Source organism: Neomonachus schauinslandi, chromosome 7 (genome assembly GCF_002201575.2).
Source record: "Neomonachus schauinslandi chromosome 7, ASM220157v2, whole genome shotgun sequence".
NCBI lineage: Eukaryota > Metazoa > Chordata > Mammalia > Carnivora > Phocidae > Neomonachus > Neomonachus schauinslandi.
This window is the reverse complement of record NC_058409.1, coordinates 53,833,877-53,854,819: the sequence shown is the minus strand read 5'-3', so window position 1 is coordinate 53,854,819 and position 20,943 is coordinate 53,833,877. Positions and strand designations below refer to the sequence as shown.

The window sequence follows — 20,943 nt, the reverse complement described above, 5'->3', positions numbered from 1 at the left end:
CAAAAATTAACAAGACAGGAAACAACAAGTGTTGGTGAGGATGTGGAGAAAGGGGACCCCTCTGACACTGTTGGTGGGAATGCAAGCTGGTACAGCCACTCCGGAAAATATATGGATGTTCCTCAAGATGTTAAAAATAGAGCTACCCTATGACCCAGCAATTGCACTACTAGGTGTTTACCCCAAAGATACAGAATGTAGTGAAAAGAAGGGCCATATGCACCCCAATATTCATAGCAGCAATGTCCACAATAGCCAAACTGTAGAAGGAGCCGAGATGCCCTTCAACAGATGAATGGATAAAGAGGATGTGGTTCATATATACAATGGACTATTACTCAACCATCAGAAAGGAGGACTACCCACCATTGCATCAACATGGATGGACATGAAGGGGATTATGTTAAGTGAAATAAGTCAAGCAGAGAAAGACAATTATCATATGGCTTCACTCATATGTGGAACATAAGGAATAGCAGGGGACCACAGGGGAAGAGAGGGAAAACTGAATGGGAAGAAATCAGAGAGGGAGACAAACCAAGAGAGACTCTGGACTCTGGGAACCAAACTGAGGATTACAGAAAGGGGGGAGGGGGGAGGGGATGGGGTAACCGGGTGATGGGTATTAAGGAAGGCATGTGTGGTGATGAGCACTGGGTGTTATACGCAACTAATGAATCGCTGAACACTACATCAAAAACTAATGATGTACTATATGCTGGCTAATTGAACATAATAAAAATAAATAAATAAGTAAATAAAATAAAATAAAATATAAACCCTCTTCAAGACCTAAAAAAAAAAATGCCTAATGAGTTATATGAATCAATATTTAGCCTTCAATAAAAATCTTTCAATCAATTAACTCTTTAAGTAGTATATATACATGAACAAAATTCAAAAATATAGGACATAAACAGCAAGTCTGCTCCCCACTCTTATCTCCCTGACACCCTGTTCCCCTCCCCTGGGACAATCAGTCTTGCAAGTTCTAATATAGTCTATCCAGGCTCACCTTTGAAATCATGTTCATCCCCATGGCATCACCTGACCTGGACTGGAAACGAATATAAAGATTGCGACCAGCCATACTCATATGAAGTTTCTGTAGACGTGCAAATCTGTAAACAAAAGCAAAGATTTTTAATTTTGTTATTTTTTTGAGAAGATGGAAGTTATCTTAAAAAATCCAGTTCAGCTGATTTATTTTTTACATAAGAGAACGCTCATGTAGATTACTTATTAAATGTATTTTCTTCTTTAACTAAACATTACGTTAGAACACTAATTCAACTGTCTCATTCTTATATGCCACAAGAAGAGAGGGCTGCTGCAGACAGCCATCATCACAGACACACATTAAAAGTCAAAAAATAAATAAATAATTAAACAAAGATATGAGCTTGAACTAAAATGGAGCTATCAATGGCGCGCCTGGGTGGCTCAGTCGGTTAAGCATCCAACTCTTGGTTTCAGCTTGGGTCATGAGCTCAGAGTCCTGGGACGCAGCCCCACGTCAGACTCCATGCACTATGGAGCCTGCTTGAGATTCTCTCTCTCCTTCTCCCTCTGCCCCTCACCCCACTCATACACACACGTTCTCTCTAAAAAAAATAATAAAATAAAAAAATAAAACAGGGCTATCATTTGTACTGATTATGCTTCTTTATAAATTTAATTTTATGTATTCAAAGTAAATCTACTATACAAATATTTACTTCTATCCTGCTTGGAAAATCTTTTTTTCAGGCAACTCCTCCCTAGGGCAATTCTAAATCAATGCTCTTCTAGGACAAAGTAACAGTCTAATCAAAGTGAACCTTGTAAAACCAACACACAAACTTACTAGCTCACACTATTTTTTTCTATTTACTCCTATGGAGGTATTCATTTGGATCAACATTATGTCCTCACCCACATCCCCCAAACCAAGCATAAATATTACTCATTTTGAATAAATGGACTTCAAGTTAATATTTTGTTAGGTCACCTGAAGCAGACAATATATGTTAATAGTTACATTTACCGATCACAGAAGATGACACTGGCTCTGAAATAAACATAAATGCATATACAACCCCCTGCCCCCCATACCTGCTGGTACTGTCAAAAGCCTCCTTTATCACTGTGAACCCTTCAGGTGTCTCAAGCCAGGCCTTCACTTCCGCAGAGTCACAAGCACGGGGAAGACGCACCACGGGGCCTCGAGTCATTCCATCTGCGAGGATTCGACTGCTGGCACCTCCACTGAGCTACGCAGAGGATGTTACAGAAGCACGTTAATCCTGCAAACACTTCTGCTTGTCGCAAAAGGTGTCCTTGATTGTCCCCAAATCTTTTCTCATTGCCTAGCCTCAGGGCCTATCTTAAAACAGGCAAATATATAAATGCCAACTTACACCTATTGCTCTGCAGCCTCTATTAGTGCTGGCCACCAGACAACCTTCTGTTGTTGCCATTGGAACCTGAAATTCTTTTCCATCCAAGCATAGAGGTCCTGCCACTCCAACAGGGATGGGCATATATCCAATAACGTTCTCACAACAAGCTCCCATCACCTAAAAGGTAAAGTCAGGCACCAGGTGAAAATCTGTATCGCAAATACACAACCCTTGTCATTAATAATTTTCTTCAAACTTAAACCTTTAGTGTATTTTTCAACAAAATCTTTTTACTCTTTTTTTTAAAAGATTTTATTCATTTTGGGGGGCGGGGCACGCGCAAGCTGGGAGGGGCAAAGGGTGGGAGAATCTCAAGCAGACTCCCTGCTGAGCATGGAGGCCAACGCAGGGCTTGATCTCATGATGCTGAGATCACCACCTGAGCTGAAATCAAGAGTTGGGATGCTCAACCAACTGAGCCACCCAGGCGCCCCTTTTATTTACTCTTTAGTATTTAAAAAGTATTGGGCTGCCTGGGTGGCTCAGTCGGTTAAGCGTCTGCCTTCAGCTCAAGTCATGATCCCAGGGTCCTTGCTCAGTGGAGAGCCTGCTTCTCTCTCTGCGTGCCGCTCCCCCTTGCCTGTGCTCACACACACACACACACACTCTCTCTCTCTCTCGCTCTCTCATAAATAAATAAATAAATAAATAAGTGCTTAAAAAAAAAGGAAGTATGTAAAAGTACTAAAATCACTGAGTAATGACTACAAGCAACAGGAAAAATATTTTTACTTTCTAGGACCTATGATCATAAAGAGAATACAAAATTAAAGTACAATGATTTTTAAAAATGTTTTATAACACTATGTACATATAAAAGACTAGTCAAGAAAAACACTAAAAAGCTAAAGAGTAAAGCTACAAGAATAAAAGCTTCAAAGCAAACTTTCCCAAACCAAGAAAACAACATACCAAGGAGTAATTATAGTCCCTGTACGGTAGATACTGGAGAGAAGAAGGCTCTGGAAGTTTTCTGGAAAGTAACTGTCGGCGAATAGATACACCTCGTTCATGGGTTTCCATCAGAGTTTCTAATTTGTAGGCTGGGATGTGCTTAGCATTGACTAATTGGATGATCTCAGCATCACTAAGGAATTTTGCACCTTTCTAAAGAAATGAAACAAAAAAATTGGGATTGGTGGGAAAGGGAGAACAAAAAAACCTGAAGAAGTGCATTTCATGTTCTTCATAACAAATAAGGCATTTAATACAAACGATGTTCTCAGTAGAGGAGAACTCAAAGAACTTTGGAGTTCTAAAGGAGATGATTTGAATGGAAATAAGAACATCAAAATGAAAGCAAATTCTTTTTTTTTTTTTGAAGATTTTATTTATTTATTTGACAGAGACAGAGATAGTGAGAGCAGGAACACAAGCAGGGGGAGTGGGTGTGGGAGAAGCAGGCTTCCCGCTGAGCAGGGAGCCCAATGCGGGACTCAATCCCAGGACCCTGGGATCATGACCTGAGCCGAAGGCAGATGCTTAACGACTGAGCCACCCAGGTGCCCGAAAGCAAATTCTTTATAAAAAATGACACTAAACAAATGTAAAACCAAAACACTAAATTTCACAAGTGAAGTTTGTAGGAAAAAAAATTAAGATTCTGAATCCCACCCTCTAAATTTTGTTAACCCTGTATGTAAGGAAGACAGTTGAAATTATCGATACACATTTTAAGAGGAACGAGGAAAAGTGAAAAAAATAACAAACCTGATGCTACTCTCACTCACGTGCACATAAATTAAGAATGAACCAGATTAAGTGGATACAGATGGAACACAATATTCACACTAAAGCATGAATGGACTCATATGGTCATGTAGGCAGAACATCCATTTACATGTCAGAAAGGAAAACAAGTTTCCTTGTGAGCATCAAGCTTATTTTCAAAGCAAACAAAAAACAAAAAAAAAACCTTTCTTCTGTCTTTGAAGCTCATTTTTGAGTTAAGCCTTTTCTAGGCCCCAAAACTCACGAGAACAGAGTAGTGGCTTATCTCTCTGGCAAACACTAATAAAGTACAAAGAGCACTGACCTTGAGTCAGTAAATCTTGGACTCTGGATCCGAGCCTTCCCATTTCCTAAATGTATTACTTTGGGAAATACTTAAGCCTCCTAGAGCCTCAGCTTTCTTTCTTACCTGAAAAATGGAGGTAATTCCAACTATCTCACAAGGTTGTGGGGAATAAATAAATAAGGCCACTACCTGCAAACCACACAACACAATGCCCAGAATTTAGCAGGTACTCAGGAGCTATGACTTCCTTCCTTCCTCTAATAAAAAAAAAAAAAAAAAAGCTCCTTTTCTTCAGAAAGATACAAACTTTGAGTTAATTTTATTTTCCTCACCTCCGAATTCCCAAGTATCTGTAGACATTCTTCATTAGGCCGAGGCTCCATGGGAAGTTCAATTTCAGGTTCCTGTGTCTCTAGTTCCAGTGAAGTATCAAGTAAGGAGTTACCAACCACAAACGTAGCTCTGTTTGGGCTGTCATTTTCTGCCACTAAGGGTTTTATGACCTCAACTGTTCAAGAGATCAAAAGGAATCTCACAACTGTGAACATACGTTTTGTTTTCTTTTTTCTTTCCCCCAACCCGCACCCTGGAGACCCTGAGCCCAGTCCCAGGAGACGGTGGGAAGGATGTGAATATAAGTTTTAAAATGAACCCAACTTCTTGACAAATCAGAATTGGAAGAATAGAAAATAAAGAGAACAAGAAATCACCTTTTCTTTCTCTGTTTATCCCTGTCTCCTCCTCCGCTGCATGGACTTTCTGGCTATTTCTCACCAGTACAGGCTTACGTCTACAACAATCATCTGGGACTTTTTTGGGAGTCACTACAGGAGATGTGATAGGGTTTTTTAATGAAAGTGTAGATTCTGTCTCAGCTTGTTCAAAGAAGATGTACTTGACAGCCAGAAGGAGAGCTAAACTTAGGGTAATAACTTGTTCAATATCCATGCTGATCATTCTAAAGAAAAGAAAGCAAATTAAAATGTTATTACTCAGAAGTAAAAAAGGCACAACTAACTTTTAGTAACAAAGAGTGCTATGATTAATACACAACAAAGCAGGTCTCAGGTGACTTACTTAGAGAGATAAAACTGCCAGAGGGAAACACTTGGTTCAATTCTCTTGGACACATTTTCATCCAATCCTAAAGAAACCTTAGAATTTTCTGCCGTACTGTTTTGAGGAGAAGGATCAGCTATCCAGCGACTATGGGCATGAACAAGAACCAAGCCTAGAGACTGAAATAAAATGTTATAAATTATGTATCCTCTGCATATCAATGGCACCTCAACTTCTCATCCTTAGCATCTGGATAACCAGATACTATCTCCCATGGCCTCCCCCTTAGCATGAAAAGAGAGCCCCACACTTGTGACTAAAGCAGTGGCCCACTGAACTACTGGAAACATTGCAAACAACAACAGGTTTTCAAAGAGACATAAAGTGGAGGAACTTGAAAAAACGTTTTAGGGGAGAGAAAAGGGGGGTCTAAAAAAAAAGAAAAAAAAAAAAAAAAAAAAAAAAAAAAGGAAGAGGAACATCAATGAAAGAGACAATTGTAGAAAGATAACCGGAAGGAGAGAAAAAAGTCAAAAAGGAGAATATGACACTGAACTAAAGATACTAAAAGGAGAAGAAAACTATGTAATTACCATAATCATCTTAACCCTCTGAGTAACAGGATTTGGTTTATTTTCTTCTTCTTCTAAAACTCGAGCAAAATGGCTCAGTTGCCAAATTGGACGACCCTCGCGGCTTTCCCGAGAAAGCTATGAAGTAAACCAGTGTTACATTAGAAGGTACTGATTTTATCTATATGAACGGATGTGATAAGAAACATTACTCTTCTATTGATGCCATACGTAGGAACTGCTCTTACCTCTAAAACCAAGGAAACGCAAGCTGGGAAGAAAGTCATGAACACAAAGTAGTTGGCAAGAACTGACATGCAGCCAAAGCAGCACATAATTTCAAGTTGACGCACCCCTGGTTAGAGAAAAATTAAATGTATAATTAGTAAAGTACATGTATTTTTGATAGAGCATACATCACAGGGACTTTTCCTCTAAGCAGACAAATACAAGAAAATATTAGTGGGCGCCTGGATGGCTCAGTCGTTAAGCGTCTGCTTTCAGCTCAGGTCATGATCCTGGAGTCCCGGGATCGAGTCCCAGGTCAGGCTCCCTGCTCAGCAGGGCGTCTGCATCTCCCTCTGACCCTCACCCCATATGTGCTCTCTCTCTTTCTCAAAGAAATAAATAAAATCTTTAAAAAAAGAAAATATTAGTATATTAAGCTCTTTGCTGTCTACTGGAAGAAGGAGGAACTCTAAGGTGATGCCAAGCCTTACAGCACAGCAGGAATAGCTCCCTCAAGGAAGGAGAACTTGTATTCTCCCATGTCTCAAATCTGTCACAATGCCAGGCACAGTTGCTGTACGTAAATATACATCTGATAATCCCCTTTTATTAAATGGTAGTACTCTGTTTTGAAATAAGAATAACAAGGCCAGGCTATACTAATGTGCAAACCTCCCACAGTTAGGACCCAATTCCACTCTTTACCAGAAAAGCAATTCACCTGTGGACCAAAGACTTTTTATTAAAGTAAACCTTACTACCAGCTATGCCATTCCTGATACAGTATCATAATAAAGACGTCATGTGTACTACTGAACTCTCATTTCAATATAACCTCTATTGTATCTATTTATGTTCTTATAATTTTGGTTAATTTCACTAATCTATCTGAAAAATTAAATAATGTGCAAAGGCAACTCAAGATCCAAAATTAACAAACATTCCACTATAAAATGTTGAAGATATCACTCGGTAATCTTCTCAAATAGAAGGTAACAGAATTTTAGAGCTGAAGAAGACCTCTGATTACCAAATTCTATTCCCTCAACATTACAAATAAACTTGAATATAAAACATATTTCTGATGTCACTCATATTAAATATAAAAATGTTTTGAAATGTAAATAAAAAGTTATTCCCTCCTGTTACAAAACTGCTAACTAGAATACAAGAAACTCAACATATTGTATATTTTGTTTTTGAATCATTATAGATCATTTGACTAAATAATAGAACGAAAGCATACACTGTATTGTTCTTAAAATTCTACAGCATCGTGTCAACTATACTTCAAAAAAATTCTACAGCAATACTCTCAAACGTGGAAATTCAAGAGAATATACAGCTATAACAAAAGCATTGCGAACAACCTATACTTTAGATAGTAGCCAAATGTAATCTTTTCAGACTTGAGAGCACAGAAACAATACTTGACCAATGCTTTTACAACTTAGCTATCAGCTGTTTCCGTCTGCACAACAGTAACTACTGTTGTTGCCATATGCTCTGCATTCTTCCTCACTCCATCCCAGAACAGTCTCTCTGTGCCACTCGGCTACTACAGGAAGAGACAGCACCAATCTATGTATTTCCAAGAAGTTAAGACTTTTTTTTAGTGGATTTCCAAAGGGCTACTTCCTCATTAATATGTGTTAAACCTGTCCTCTTCTACCCTAAGCCAAATCCCTAATTATATCATTTCTGTATAGCTGTACATGTCTAATTTCCAACTATAAATCTTATCATGTTCTTTGTCTACTTCTCTGACCCAGCATGCCAAAATGCATCACCCTACTTTCCACATCAATTTCAAATGAATAATCCTTGGTTTCATGGCTTATTGCCAGTTCCTGGCTAATCTTCTTCACCTTCCTATATACTCTTTTATTTGAATAAAATCACATAGGTATGTTTTCACCCAATCAAAAACATTTTTCTTGATTGTGGTGGTGATTTAATAATTTTTTTTTTTTAAGATTTTATTTATTTGACAGAGAGAGTGAAACAGCACAAGCAGGGGGAGCAGCAGAAGGAGAAGAAGAAGCAGGCCCTGCTCCGAGCAGGGAGCCTGATGCGGGACTTGATCCCAGGACCCTGGGATCATGACCTGAGCCAAAGGCAGATGCTTAACCATCTGAGCCACCCAGGCGCCCGTGATTTAATAATTTTATCTTTGTCAAAACTCAAAACTATACCTCAAAAGTAGATTTTAAGGAATATTCATTTTTTTTTAAGTTTTTATTTATTTATTTGTCAGAAAGAGAGAGAGAGCACAAGCAAGGGCAGTAGCAGGCAGAGGGAGAACCAGAACTCAATCCCAGAACGCTGGGATCATGACCTGAGCCGAAGGCAGACGCTTAACCAACTAAGCCACCCAGGCCCCCCAAGGAATAGACTAGAACTGTAGTTACAAAGGGTAGCTCCCTGAGAAAACCATAAAGTCTAGTCTTAGTGATTAGGAAACCTTAACAACAGCATGATATATTCATTCTGGCAAATTTCCATGCCAGGCCACAATATTTGTCCTGAATAATGGAGTCTTATGCTTGATATTTAACATCTAACTCTCTACTATCCAATTAAGGATTAAGAAACATGTGTTGAGACTAATGCTAGGTACTCGCTAAGATGTACTGCATACCATCTGATTAAATCTTCCCAACCAGCCTATTAGGTGGATCTAACTTAGATCTGGCCCACTCCTGACTCTTCACTGTCTCCTACATGACAATTAAAACACAAGGAACCAAGTCACTAATTTAGTCTGGGTAACAGCAAGAACTGGAAGGTGCTTTCCAGATGAACCTTGGAATACAATCTTGGTTAAAAACTAAATAAAAAAAAAACACAAACACTACAAAGTCATCAAAAGAGTGGAACACAGAAAGAGAAGGTGGCATTAGTGAAAAATCAGTAACCTACTACTAAGTTTTCACTAAAGCAGACAGACATAAGGTCAGATAAACCCATATACTCATTCAATTAAAACCTTTTTAAGAGTAATGTCAGACTTTTAAAGTCAGAATTTAAGAATAATCAATGCAATCTAAGATGTTCCTTTTTCCCTTCATCTACAAACTTATTTTAAAATATATTAAAAATTGCTTACAAACCTGACATGGTACCAACTCCAATCACCAGACATTCTACAAGAGCATCAAGGGTGAATGTGGGACCTAAAATTGCCATTCCACGAGCGATGTTTTCCCGCACTTCATCCTAAAACACAGACCAAACATATCAATGAGAGTAAAGTACAAAACAACTTTCAAAAACGTTAGAGAGCATCCCAGGACCTCTACTAAAATCTAATTTGCTATACAAAGAGTAAAACAGACAATGTAATACCACTAACAGGCATTCCAGATGCAAAGGATTAAGAAAAAGGTCATGTACAGTGCCCTGCTTTCCCTTTCCACTAAGTGAGATGCTACTTGGGAAGATTCCTCTGAGGCGTGCATCAATCCTGCCATTTAAATACTGCATAATGAGGGGCGCCTGGGTGGCTCAGATGGTTAAGCGTCTGCCTTCAGCTCAGGTCATGATCCCAGGGTCCTGGGATCAAGCCCCACATCAGGCTCCTGGCTCAGCGGGGAGCCTGCTTCTCCCTCTCTGTCTGCCTCTCCCCCTGCTCTTGCTCTCTCTTTCTGTCTGTATCTCTGTGTCTCAAATGAATAAATAAAATCTTAAAAAAAAAAAAATAAAATAAAATAAATACTGCATAATGAAATACTGTAACATTTTATATTTGGCTACTATTGATCGTTCTTAGTTGCAAATTTTTTGAGACCTTAATACTATGAGACCTAAACCATATGTTTGTCAACATGCTCAAGGGGTCTAGACATTCATCAAATACATAATCAAGGCAGAATTACATGCTATTTTATACTAAGGTACTCTGATGCAAGATTATTAAAAATGTTTATTTTAAGTGACTAATGAACATCAAGATAAAACTTTAGACGGAAAATAATGCTAGGGTTGGGGCGCCTGGGTGGCTCAGTCGTTAAGCGGCTGCCTTCGGCTCAGGTCATGATCCCAGGGTCCTGGGATCGAGCCCTGCATCGGGCTCCCTGCTCCGCGGGAAGCCTGCTTCTCCCTCTCCCACTCCCCCTGCTTGTGCTCTCTCTTGCTGTGTCTCTCTCTGTCAAATAAATAAAATAAAATCTTTAAAAAAAAAGAATGCTAGGGTTAATGCTAAAGTTTTAGAAATAAATCTACCCTGAGCCTCTCTTCCATTACATCCTGTCCTGTTCTCTGATAGGTTTCAGTAGGTAGATACTCTTACTTATCCAAAAGTCTTACTACCTTAGTTTCTAAAACCTTCACATAGGAAAATGGGGAAGATTCCAAATTCCAGGAGCTACGGAATTATAATTAAGTTGTCAGGTAAATGGGACAGTTCCTGGGGCACCTAGGAAGACCAGTCTTAAGTCTTGACAAGTAAACTTAAAACTGCAGGCAAATCCTGAATCTTGAACTATGAAGAAACTACTAATGCTTCCTATTAATGTAAACAAACTGAAAGAAAGGAATACTATTAACATTCATGTCTTAAAAATAATACTTACCTGTGAGTTGGAACTGAGAGCAAACTTTGCTAGAGCACTTGCTCTGGAAAGGTCAATCAAAAGTAGGAAAAATGGCAAAGCTTCACTGGAAAAAAAATCAAGATGATCAGGTACATTTAACAGGAAAAAATGTGGCTTAAAAATGCTTTCTAGGGGCGCCTGGGTGGCTCAGTCGTTAAGCGGCTGCCTTTGGCTCGGGTCATGATCTCAGGGTCCTGGGATCGAGCCCCACATCAGGGAGCCCGCTTCTCCCTCTCCCACTGCTTGTGTTCCCTCTCTAGCTGTCTCTCTCTGTCAAATAAATAAATAAAATCTTTAAAAAAATAAAAATTAAAAAAAAATAAAAATGCTTTCTAAAATAAAACAACCACCTCATACACTGTACGATTCCTTAGTATGTATACCTTTTTGCAGCCTAAAAGGTACACCTTATACTCACTGCCCTTTGACATCCTGAAAGCTAAACATATGCATTGCTCAAAATATCTGTAATGTTAAAAAATGTAAATGTATTTACACAGAAATACTTTTTGATAATTTTATAGCAAAATATCATCCTAAGTAAAAAATATATCCTTGAATTAACATGGGAAAAAAAGCGGAATATACACAATTTTTAAACATTAATCACTATTGTGGAAGGATAAACTGAACAAGTTTTCTGGAGAGACAGCTGGCAATATCAAAAGCCCTAAAAACTTAACACAGCCACTGTGTCACTCCTAGGAATATATCCTAAGAATGAATATGAACACAAGTTTAGCCACAGAGACATTCATCAGTGTTATTAATAGAGGAAATTAAATAACCTAACAATCCAATCCTAGAGAATTAAGTAAATGAACTACAATATATTCACCCAGGGGAATACTAGACAACCAATACAAATTATTTACTTTAGCATTAAGGACATGCAAAGATGTTGATAAACTATTATTAGGCATAAAGAAATTATAAAGACATAAATAAGTTATATGATCTCAGAATTTTTGTTTAAATGTAAAAAAAAAAGTAGTAAAGGATATATACCAAAATGTTAACAGATATTAACATTAGCTAAATGACAGCATGAAAATTTTCCCCATATTTCCTATAAACTTTTTAAAATGTATATATTATAATACTTTATAACTTGAAGAACAGTTCTTAATAATATATTTTGAAAAAAAGTGTATTTATGTTTTAAATACTTACTTCAAGCCTGTCAATTCTTTATCTAAGAAATGAATGACAACTGTACTGAACACAAAACTTGAGAAAATTGTGAAGAGGCCAGCAATACCTAAAATGACAAAATTCAAACGGAAAAAATCATCCTTTATTACAAAAATAATAACGTACAGTCCCCTACAATATTCTGAAAGAAATATTATTTTCAATGATTAAGATCTTAAATATCAAAATGTTTACTCCCAATTGGGAAATCACTAAATGCGTGCAGTGCACTTTAAGCAATATACACACTTCCATATACATGATTTGAACAAACAAAATTATGTATTTCCATAGCAAATCAAAAATTTGATAGCACAAGAAGTTAAATGTATAAAATGATTACCCAAAATATATTTTGATCCAAGTTGACGTAAATTCTGGAACTGGAAGTAAATATACAGGATTGCTATGCATCGTGTTATTGTCAGAATTATGATGTCACTGCTTAACACATCCTATTGGAAGAGATAGAAAAAAAATCCCAATAGCTTTACCTTTTAAAATAAGCAACTAAAAGAATTTTTATTTTGTATGTATCATTAGTTTGTATATTACCATGAAAATATAAATATAGGCACAATACAAGTCAAATAAAAATATTAAACATGCAAATCAAAAATTAAATCCAATTTTTAAACAATCTGTTTAAAGCCAATCATTTTTCTGTTAGTCACTTTTAAAGCTATTATTTTCTCAAGTAAAGTCAATTACACTCATTTTATGCAGAGAAGGCAAAAAGTGTATTTCCAAACTATACAAGTAAATAGAAATTTGAGGTATGTTCATGAATACTAAAAGATTGTACTTGTAACTTTTTTTTTTTTAAGATTTTATTTATTTATTTGACAGAGAGATAAGAGCGCACAAGCAGGCAGAGCAGCAGGCAGAAGGAGAGGGAGAAGCAGGCTCTCCACTGAGCAGGGAGCCCGATGCGGGACTTGATCCCGGGACTCCAGGATCATGACCTGAGCCGAAGGCAGCTGCTTAACCAACTGAGCCACCCAGGCGTCCCTACTTGTAACTTTTTTGATTATATGGTCACTAAGAGGAAATGCTCTTCAGAAACTGAAAATGAAATTTAGTGAATATCAAATTAATTTCACAAACCTCTTCAAACTTTGGGCACTCATAATTCCAACCACAGATCTTATTGTTACCAGTAAACATGTTCATGGACATCATACAGATGGTCAGTGTCACTGTCCCCACTATGACTTCCCAAGGATGGGAGGCCACAAAAAGGCCGTGCATTCGGAAAAGTCTTGACAACATTGTAGTTACAGAATTCTTGGATCCTGAAAGGAATATCAAGTGTGAACACTCAGTACACAGTTCACTGTATTTTTAGGAAAAGATTTTTAAGATTTTGCACTGTAAACCCTGCTTTTGTAGGCACAGTGTCTTATACATATGTATAACACTATTTGACAGTGTTCCTTATTAGTTCCGTAAAATAATTATAAAACTAAAATAAGAGGACTCTGATATTACTTTTTTACTCACAAAACTTAAATCCTCTATCAGTCACTAGCAACCAACTTAAAAACTAGCTATTTCTTACAAGTTGTATGAATTCAAGCATTTATGATGAAACCAAATAAATATCTCAGCCCACGATATTATCTGAGCCAAGGAGGAGAGCAATAAAGCAGGTGGAAAAAAGTGAGAAACAACTATTAACATCTGTTTCTAATTACCCTGGTATAAAATGCCCATAAGCACCCTCTACATTCTCCATTCTGGTTACGCAAAAGGCAAATACCAAACAACCTACTTGTTGAGTGTCCTCCTCAAAGGTAGGGGTCCATTACACTTTTCCATCCCATCTAACATATGGCATAATGTTACTAGCAAAATGATGTTTAATAAAACTTCCTACTCTTGCTGTCACCAGAGAAAAAAGTCTTTCCCAAATTATACAGCTAATAAAATGCCACTACAGTACTGGAAAAAGAGGATGGCTGGCCAATGTAGATGTCTATGACATTCAAAAATTCCCAACAGAACATACAGGTAATTTTTTTTTTTTAAAGATTATTTGAGAGAGAGAGAGAGAAAAAAAGAGGGCGTGCACGCAGAGGGAGAGGGGCCGAAGGAGAGGAAGAGAGAATCCCAAGCAGACTCCCCATTGAGCACGGAGCCTGACACAGGGCTCAATCTCAAGACTCTGAGATCACCATCTGAGCTGAAATCAAGAGTCAGACGCTTAACAAACTGAGCCACCCAGGCGCCCCTGGAGAACATACAGGTAATTTTGACCTAATGACTACCATGACTAAACTTCCTCATGTCTGTTGGCTAAATTACAATAATTTTGATATTCTGATTTTTTTTAAATCTGACATAGTCACTGGTCTCTAATACAGGAACTTGTAAACCTACTTATATTAAAATTAATGCTTACAATAAAGCATATTTAACTACCCATAAAAATCTATTTCAAATTAAGATTTAAAAAGTAAGGCTACTGATTGAGACACTAGCAGGAATTCAAATGAATCTCATGTTTGTGGTAATAACTAAGAAAATGACTCATTTATTGAAGACAGAAAATTAAAATGCAACAAATGAAGAAAAACAAAGTTACTGTATCTAAAGGGTTAAGGGAAAGAAAATAAGAGTAGCTTTTAGGAACCAAAGCAATTCCTGAACATCATCCCCCACTGTGTCACACGATGTTCTCCCCATTTCAGCTGCACCAGGCCCCGACTGGACAGCTGGCTTTCCCACTGTAGGTGACAACCTTTCATTGGATCAATTCAATCATGAAATCAACTTTGTAAGTAAGAACAAACATTGTTTAATAAAATAAAATAGAAAAAAATAGCTGTAAGGATATAGTATAGGTAGGTTTTGGTTTTTTTTTTAAGGTTTTATTTATTTATTTGACAGAGAGACACAGCAAGAAAGGGAACACAAGCAGAGGGAGCAGGAAAGGGAGAAGCAGGCTTCCTGCAGAGCAGGGAGCCCAATGTGGGGCTTGATCCCAGGACCCTGGGATCATGACCTGAGCCGAAGGCAGACGCTGAACGACTGAGCCACCCAGGTGCCCCAGTAGGTATTATTTCTTAAAACTTGATGTTTCATGAAACTATATATATATATATATGAGTGTGTATAGTTCCAACATAACATGTATTACTTACTGTGGGTCTCAATTTTAAAAGGCTGGCAGTCACTAAGTTCTATAAATGTGGCATGCATCTGCCTATTTATTCATGCTTTTTCAACCTTCTTCCCTGAGCCTTGTTCCTCGTTCTATCCTCCAGAACCTTGCACCCACACACAGCAGTTGCTCAACAAATACCTGCTTAATTAAAAATAAACTCATAAACTACAGTAGCATGTGTTTTATTGATCCATCTTGAAATAGACCTAAAAATGACTTTAAGCCAACAAGATATAACTGCCCACCTGCTAGCACACCCCCCCACCCCCCCCCCCCCCGGTTTAAAGGCTGAATGTAGAGCATTCAGGGAACATATTAAAGGGGAATGGGGTAGGGAAGAGAGGCTACAGTCTATACATTGTTTCCAAAAATGAACAATAACAAAAATAGTTTCTATTAAATGAGCAGGAACTTGGACTTAAAGCTTTGGAGAGTATTAATCATATCTTAGATTTGAATCCTACTTCATTATAACCAAAAGCCTCATAAGAGCCTAGATTTTCAGGATAGTTTTCCTTTTTTTTTTTTTTTTTAAAGATTTTATTTATTATCTGACAGAGAGAGACACAGCAAGAGAGGGAACACAACCAGGGGGAGTGGGAGACGGAGCAGCAGGGTCAGAGGGAGAGGGAGAAGCAGGCTTCCTGCAGAGCAGGGAGCCCAATGCGGGGCTCGATCCCAGAACCCTGGGATCATGACCTGAGCCGAAGGCAGACGTTAACAACTGAGCCACCCAGGCGCCCCTCAGGATAGTTTTCTATCACATAACATCTTTCTTATATTCAAAAACAAGAAACAAAATCCTACAAACTGGTCTAAAGGATCAACTAGTATCAATGTTCCAGAAAACGAACCAACTAAAAATACATATCAATACTAGGTCAAAACGATTTCTAACATTCTCTCCCCGCCAAAAAACCTCTCAACTTAGGTTATACCCTATTAAGTGAATGTATTCTTCACTATTAAAAAGTTAATTCAGTTCAATTAAAATATGAGCTGCTAGCAGGAAGACACCCCAATTTGATCACAAATTGGTTTAGCATCATTAACCCATAATTGTATATTGGGCACATTATGTTGTCCCTTTAAAAGATTTCATGGGGGGGCGGGATGGGAGGATGGGTTAGCCTGGTGATGGGTATTAAAGAGGGCACGTTCTGCATGGAGCACTGGGTGTTATGCACAGACAATGAATCATGGAACACTACATCAAAAACTAATGATGTAGGGCGCCGGGGTGGCTCAGTTGGTTAAGCGACTGTCTTCGGCTCAGGTCATGATCCTGGAGTCCCTGGATGGAGTCCCGCATCGGGCTCCCTGCTCGGCAGGGAGTCTGCTTCGTCCTCTGACCCTCCCCCCTCTCATGTGCTCTCTCTTTCTCTCATTCTCTCTGTCTCAAATAAATAAATAAAATCTTTAAAAAAAAAAAAAACTAATGATGTAATGTATGGTGATTAACATAACAATAAAATTTTTTAAAATAAAAGATTTCATGGTAGCTTTGTCAATTCTGGGACATTTCTTTCCTAGGTATAAACTCTGCAACATTCAGAAAAAAATTACACGATTCTGTGAACCAGCCCCAAACACAGAGAAGCTCACCTATTTGGAAACACAAACTCAGTAAAAGAACGTACAGTGTGTGTCAAAAGTAACCATAATTGTATACGTTCTCATTTCTCATAAGCACCCTACCCATTTCCCTGTGATTATGCAAAGTATTTAAATGCCAAAGAATCCAGTCTTCCACCTTCATCAGCAGTTGCAAGTGGCATTAGCAGGCTATAGGACAGCTCATGCAAATTCAATGGACACTATTCAGGCTATGCTGCAGTAAAAACATTTTACTTAAAAAAAAAAAACAAAAACAAGCTAAATAGGCAATGTATGCCTTGCTTATGCACACTGAAATATACCACAAACATTTCACAGATTCTTCAAAAGAAAAGATGATTTAAATTCAATGGAATCCTCAAACTCCATCCAATATGTTAAGAAACCACTACCATAGCCAATTGCAGAAAAGGATGCTTTGGCATCCAACTCAATCTCCTTCCTCCTACCCTGCACTCTTCCTGCACTATACATCCTAGCATTTGATTATACCTTACACAGCTCTCAAATTAACTGCTATGTAAATTTTGACTTTTTGAAGACAAGAACCATGTCTTACATTGTGTCATTTTTAGTTCCAACAGGATCTAGCATTCTGTTGCTCAATCTAGTATCCTAGGGGGAAAAAAAATCTTCCACGGGAAATCAGGAAACCTGGATTCTACACCCCATTCTATTACACACTTGTGAGTAAGTCACATCTTTATTTTTGTAAGTCACATCTCTCTTTATTCACTTACTAAGCTAGAGCTCCAAAGTTCTTTGACAAAGACAAGTATTAAGTGGAACCATATGAAACTGCTACTTTTGTAGGTAAAAAAAAAAAGTCAAATTTCAAATACCTGCAATTTCATAGGGGTCAACCTAGATAGATACTGATATACATGTAGTTATCCATCCATGGTTTAAAAAGTAGATCATACAAGAATTAAAAAAGCACACACAAGGGGCGCCTGGGTGGCTCAGTCGATAGGCGCCTGCCTTCGGCTCGGGTCATGATTCCAGGGTCCTGGGATCGAGCCCCGTATCGGGCTCCCTGCTCGGCAGGAGGCCTGCTTCTCCCTCTCCCGCTCCCCCTGCTTGTGTTCCCTCTCTAGCTGTCTCTCTCTCTGTCAAATAAAAAAATCTTTAAAAAAAAAAAAAAAAAAAAGCACACACGAGCACATTACACACTTCATCCTGAAAGGCTCATGCCACACATGAGCCTCATATGTTAATAATTAATCTTTGCACATTTTTTTAACCTTCATGTTATTAAATCCCATTTGTCCTTCCTATCAAGTTTATCACAAATCCTGTGAAGACACAACAAAGCAGGCCCTCAAAAACCAGTCAGTCGATCCCATAGTACACTCTAGGCCTTTGCTAGATTACCTCTAAATCAGAAAATGTCTTTCATTGCATGGAGAGTAAAATACATTCATGAGCAAAAAACACATTCTCTGCATTAAGATGCAGAAATTATGCATGATTATTTAGTATAGCCCAGACACAAATGTTTCTTATGACTTTTCAGGACCAACTCTAAGGCGGCATGCCCTCAACCAAGCTATGAAATATTTCAGACGACCATTTAAGATGGAATACATCTGCCTTCTCCTACGACAGAAACCGATTGTTCTCTATGTGAACCTCCAAGGTACGTCTTTCCTAACCCAAACCAAATAATTCCGGAAAGCCTACCAGGTTTGGACCCAACGACATCAGCACCAAGGAGACTAAAGCCCCTTACAAAAAAGAAAACTGGGGGGGGGGGGGGGATAGAAGAAGAAGAATACTTTAAGTCCTTGGGCAAGTCCCTACACTGGGCTCCGCATCCTTTCAACTCGTCTCTCCTGGAAATGACCCGGCACCTCTCTGCAGATCCACGGTTCTTTTCATGGCTCTGTGTGAGTCAGGAGCATTTATGGAAATCTTCCCCATCACTTTAAAGAAAGGTGCTGACGAACAGCAGCGCCTGGGCGTGAACGCCTGCAACCTGACAGACCTCGTCGAGGCCTCTCCTCGAGCTGCGGGCCCAGCACATCACACACACGCACTCCCAGCATTTCTCGAATCGAGGGGCTTCCGAGGTCACGCTACCTGGCACCCTTTCCGCCCCGATGATCGTGACTGCCAGCCTACACCGACTACTTCGGACTGGGCGGGCGACCGCGGCTACGCCCCGCCTACGCACCGACGGTGACGACTGCAGCCAAGAAGCCGGCCCGCCGCCCACCCCTCAGGCCCAGGCCGGCCGCCGGGCTCCCCCAGCATTGGTGCGGGCCGCCACTGGGCCGGCCGCGCCTCAAGGACGTCTCCTTGTAGTCTCCGCGGGACCGGGCCGCCACACCGCAAAGCCGCCACTGCAGCTCCCGCCAGGTCCGCAGGAGCTGCCGGCTGCCCCTTCCCAGGGCCAGGAGGAGCCCGAGAACCACCATCAACCCGGCCTTAATCCCGCTTCCACCCACCACTGCCCCGCTCTCCGCCGCCCCGGCCCCCCTTCGCTGCCACCGCCCGCCTCACCTCCGGATCTCACTAGAGGCCACCGAACCCGGGAGCCGGCGCTCCGCCTGTCTCCAGTCAACGGAGACGCGAAGCGGAAGGAACCTTCGGCATACGCACACTCGGAGCCGGCTGAGCCTACGACCAATGAGAGAGGATCGTCCGATCGTCTAACCAATCATCTGGGTGCTGCTCGGCCTCACGGCGCTACGTCACGAACGGTCGCCTTAACAACCTCCCACAGCTCTCACTGCTGCGGAGAACGGGCACCGCACCATCTCTCACCATGGCTCGGCCAACCAATAGCAAGTCGAGTCTCAAAACTAGGGCCTGCCTATTGGTCCAAGGGCCATGGGGGCGCAAGCATGGAAGCTGCTCAGGCGAAGGCGATAGGGGATCTGGCGGGTGGAGTGTCCTACAGGCCAGGACCTGACCTGTGGCCATCCCGGCTGTGAGAGTACTATGGGAAGCACCAGTGGGAAGCAGTGGGCGACAATAAACGCAGGGTCAGGTTGAGGGTAGAAAGCCCAGTTACTTAGTGGAGAGAGAGAGAGATGGAGAGAAGAGGTGAACCTGAAAAAAGAGAAGGTGGCAGCCAGGTGCAACCCAAACCTCAAAGGTGACTCATATTCAAAAATCTAAAACGACACTTTCCTGCGACTTACCCATCTGTATAAATAGTTCCAGTCACTGGGGCCCCTCAGCACAGTGCTTCTGTGTGGAGCGCTCGCTAGTCACACACCGCTGATTCTGAAATGTGCCTCTCCTGTGTCTTCTGCATTCTCTCTGCGCTACCCCTCGCTGCAGGCCTTTATTATCTCTTAGACGAAAGAGTGCAATAGCCTCTCCTATCAGGTCTCCCCACTCTTAAGACACTTCCACCTTAGGATCCTATTATTCCATAGGCCTGCCCCCTGGAATTGCTCATTGTCTGCTTGATTAAAGAACCTGACACCACCAATATGTCCCCACCCCACATTTCTTGTGTATCTCTCATTACTTACCTGTATCAACCCTACATTTCAGCCAAGGGTAACTGGCCTTTTTTTCAGTCGCACTCAGTACCGTTTTACCTCTCTGCTAATGTTCTCTTTGTTTAATCTGGATATGCCTACCCATTTTAATTGTTGAAATTCTTAACTATCCTTTAAGGACCATTTCATAAGCCACCTCCTTTCTTGATTCCTTCAAACACATGTCATTCCTCCCTACTTTGAACACTTATATTTCCATAATATTCTGTGACTTGTCTTATATTATTATGTGGAAATTTCTTAAGAATAGGGATTATAGGGGCGCCTGGGTGGTTCAGTTGGTTAATCATCTACCGTTGGCGCAGGTCATGATCTCAGGGTCCTGGGATAGAGCCCCTGCTCAGCGGGGAGCCTGCTTCTCCCTCTCCCTCTGCTGCTCCCCCTGCTTGTTCTCTCTCTCAAAATAAATAAATAAATAAATAAATAAATAAATAAATAAATAAATAAAATTTTAAAAAAGAGAACAGGAATTATAATCCACTGAAGTTTTAAAGCCCTATATTTTGAAACACAGTCCCTGGAACATACTATAC

The 20,943-nt window shown here is 39.9% G+C and overlaps 1 protein-coding gene across 1 annotated transcript in view; it reads right to left on the bottom strand.

Moving 5' to 3' along the window:
* Positions 1-19,502, bottom strand: part of HMGCR (3-hydroxy-3-methylglutaryl-CoA reductase) — a 27,364-nt gene extending 7,862 nt beyond the window's left edge. Inside the window, exons 1-15 of the mRNA XM_021701996.2 lie at positions 19,398-19,502; positions 13,214-13,401; positions 12,450-12,561; positions 12,086-12,173; positions 10,892-10,976; positions 9,431-9,536; positions 6,338-6,444; positions 6,111-6,227; positions 5,536-5,696; positions 5,169-5,416; positions 4,791-4,966; positions 3,354-3,548; positions 2,400-2,558; positions 2,095-2,252; positions 1,016-1,121 (exon numbers count right to left, since the gene is read on the bottom strand). Of these exons, the coding sequence (XP_021557671.1) occupies positions 1,016-1,121; positions 2,095-2,252; positions 2,400-2,558; positions 3,354-3,548; positions 4,791-4,966; positions 5,169-5,416; positions 5,536-5,696; positions 6,111-6,227; positions 6,338-6,444; positions 9,431-9,536; positions 10,892-10,976; positions 12,086-12,173; positions 12,450-12,561; positions 13,214-13,378 (1,983 nt within the window). The 5' untranslated portion in view covers positions 13,379-13,401; positions 19,398-19,502. The remainder of the gene's footprint in view (positions 1-1,015; positions 1,122-2,094; positions 2,253-2,399; positions 2,559-3,353; positions 3,549-4,790; positions 4,967-5,168; positions 5,417-5,535; positions 5,697-6,110; positions 6,228-6,337; positions 6,445-9,430; positions 9,537-10,891; positions 10,977-12,085; positions 12,174-12,449; positions 12,562-13,213; positions 13,402-19,397) is intronic.
* Positions 19,503-20,943: the final 1,441 nt, after the last annotated feature.